The sequence below is a fragment of the Morone saxatilis genome, unplaced genomic scaffold, assembly GCF_004916995.1.
Source record: "Morone saxatilis isolate NCDOM2014 unplaced genomic scaffold, NCSU_SB_2.0 Contig21, whole genome shotgun sequence".
In the NCBI taxonomy this organism is placed as follows: domain Eukaryota; kingdom Metazoa; phylum Chordata; class Actinopteri; family Moronidae; genus Morone; species Morone saxatilis.
The window spans coordinates 637068-639285 of NW_023339774.1; the positions used below are offsets into that span (position 1 = coordinate 637068).

The following is a 2218-nucleotide window of genomic DNA, read 5'->3' on the forward strand; positions in this document are numbered from 1 at the left end:
TGTCCCCTGGCTACTGGTCACTCTGTATACTGTCTATACTAGCCACAAGTAACGTTAATTGTTGAAAAAGTTAGCGAAAATGGATAAATGATTGAAAGAAAATCATCTATAAATGAATAAATGGTTGAAAAAGCTAATAGTAAAAGATATAATGTTTCAAGTTAAAGTTATGAGTGCAGAGAGGGAGATAGGAGCTCAGTGCACCATGGGAATATTCACATTCAATAGTCAATAGTGTTTAATGAACACATTTGGAAGATATTGGTGGTGTTGATTAAAGAGTTCATCTGACAAGACTGTGGGGGCACAAACACTGTTAGGAAACACTGGTTATCTTTAACATCCCTTAAACGTGTTAAAATGTCAACCACTGTTTGACATTGCGTCCTTTAAATTCTTCTGCGCCAATCATTAATCCAAGAGCACAATCTTGTCTCTCCAATACATGCTGAGCTGTTGCATTTACTTTGGAAAGTTCTATGATGGAAAGCTAATGCATGAAAATTAGATTCATGTAAAATAAGTGAAACCCTTCATATAACCAAATTAAATTGAACAGTGAATTTTATTGATCTACATCAACACGCACATGAAACAGACCAAACAACAAAATGTTTCAAATACAAAAATAGCCTTTGGTTTAAGTGTGTCCCTATCAATCAATCAGTCAATCAATCAAATTGTCATTGGACTACTTAATAGACTTTCAGATTGGATGTAGCGGTTACCTGCACCAGGAGAGGACTTTAAGGCTGTTTAATTTCAGCTGAGGCACATGACTGTCACAGATTACAGTTTTAACACCAACTTCACAGCAAAGTTCTTTATCCATGTGTCTGCTCGTGCTGCTGAAATAAGAATGTCTTTGTTGTTTGAAGAAGGTGCCTACAGTGGAGCCATAATGTCTTCATCATGGTAAAAATATCTGATTGATCATCAAGAGTGTGGTGCTCTTGCAAGTTAACATCACAGTGTTCAGCCTTGTGTCATTTGGTCAACCAAAACGCTGACAGTTTAACAGCTGACAGCATCCCTCGTGTCCAGGTGAGGCAGTCATTTACTTTGTTCACAATGGTCTCTGAGAATAAAGTGCTGCTTGGACCTGTGGCCGTTCACACATGGCACGGTGCTTTAAAAAGTTCAAAGAGAGCAGAAGATGAACGGATTCCACCCACTGATGAGAGCCGGTTCCAGGCCAGCTCTGCACTCAGACTATTGACTCTTTGGACGGCTGCTTCCCTCGCTGTGAGCCTTGTAAGGAGTGCAGCGCTGACGCCTCGCTGTGCGCCCTCGGGAGGAGGAGGACTACTCTCTGATTGGACTGTCGCCACTCGTTGTACAGTCGACAGTGATATCTGAGAGACACCTGAGGAAGACAGGTACATTTGGATTTCACTTTCATTTTAGGACTTTTTAAAGCTGCAGTAGGTAACTTTCTAAAAATAACCTTTTGTCATATTTGCTGAAACTTTCACTATATCCTGACAGCTGTACATGAGACAGATAATCTGTGAAGCAATCAGCATCCTCTGGCTTCTTCCAGTGCTCCTAATGGCATTTGCAAGACTCCACCGGGCCTAGACGAAAACAACCAATCAGAGCTGAGAAAAACTGTTGAGTCTCATTCCCAAAAGATCCCCGTGCTATAAGAATCAAGCACAACAAAGCAATGTCCATACAGTGGATTTGGATGACACAGAGGAATTCTATGTGTGATGCAGTGACAAAAAACAAAACAAAGGAAGAGAGCTGGACACCGACACTGACATTAAATGATACACATGTAGTTGTTAAGCTGTGATACTGGAGCTCAAGCAAATGTGATATCAGAGGCAGTGTTCAAAAAATACGACCCAGACCTAAACTACATGCAACAAAAACAAAAGTAAAAGGCTACTCGGGAGCAGACATACTTGTGAAAGGAAAGTGCATGGTAAAAGTGACGCACAAAGACAAAAAGCATACGTTAGCATTCATTGTGGTGCAGAAGAATGTGCGTCCATACTAGGTTTATCTGCTTGTGTGAGACTGAACCTAGTCAAGAGAGTGCTTGTTGTAGAAGTAAAGAAAATACAGACTATGATGAGCTGATGAATGAATATAAGGATCTATTCCAGGTCTCGGCTGCCTTTCTCAGGAAACACAATAAGAGTGGACAAAAGTGTGCCACCAGTTATTCATCCATGCCGAAAAATGCCGTTTGCTCTTTCAAAAGCGC

At 40.8% G+C, this 2218-nt stretch overlaps 1 protein-coding gene across 1 annotated transcript; it reads right to left on the reverse strand.

Annotated features, from left to right (window-relative positions):
• Positions 1-546: 546 nt before the first annotated feature.
• LOC118332229 (E3 ubiquitin-protein ligase MARCHF3-like) lies at positions 547-1367 on the reverse strand (the record flags this gene model as incomplete). Its single annotated transcript, XM_035667406.1, is given in 1 exon segment — positions 547-1367. A coding segment is annotated over 1 exon segment (160 nt), but the record flags the coding sequence as incomplete, so codon positions are not given.
• Between the last annotated feature and the right edge of the window lie 851 nt (positions 1368-2218).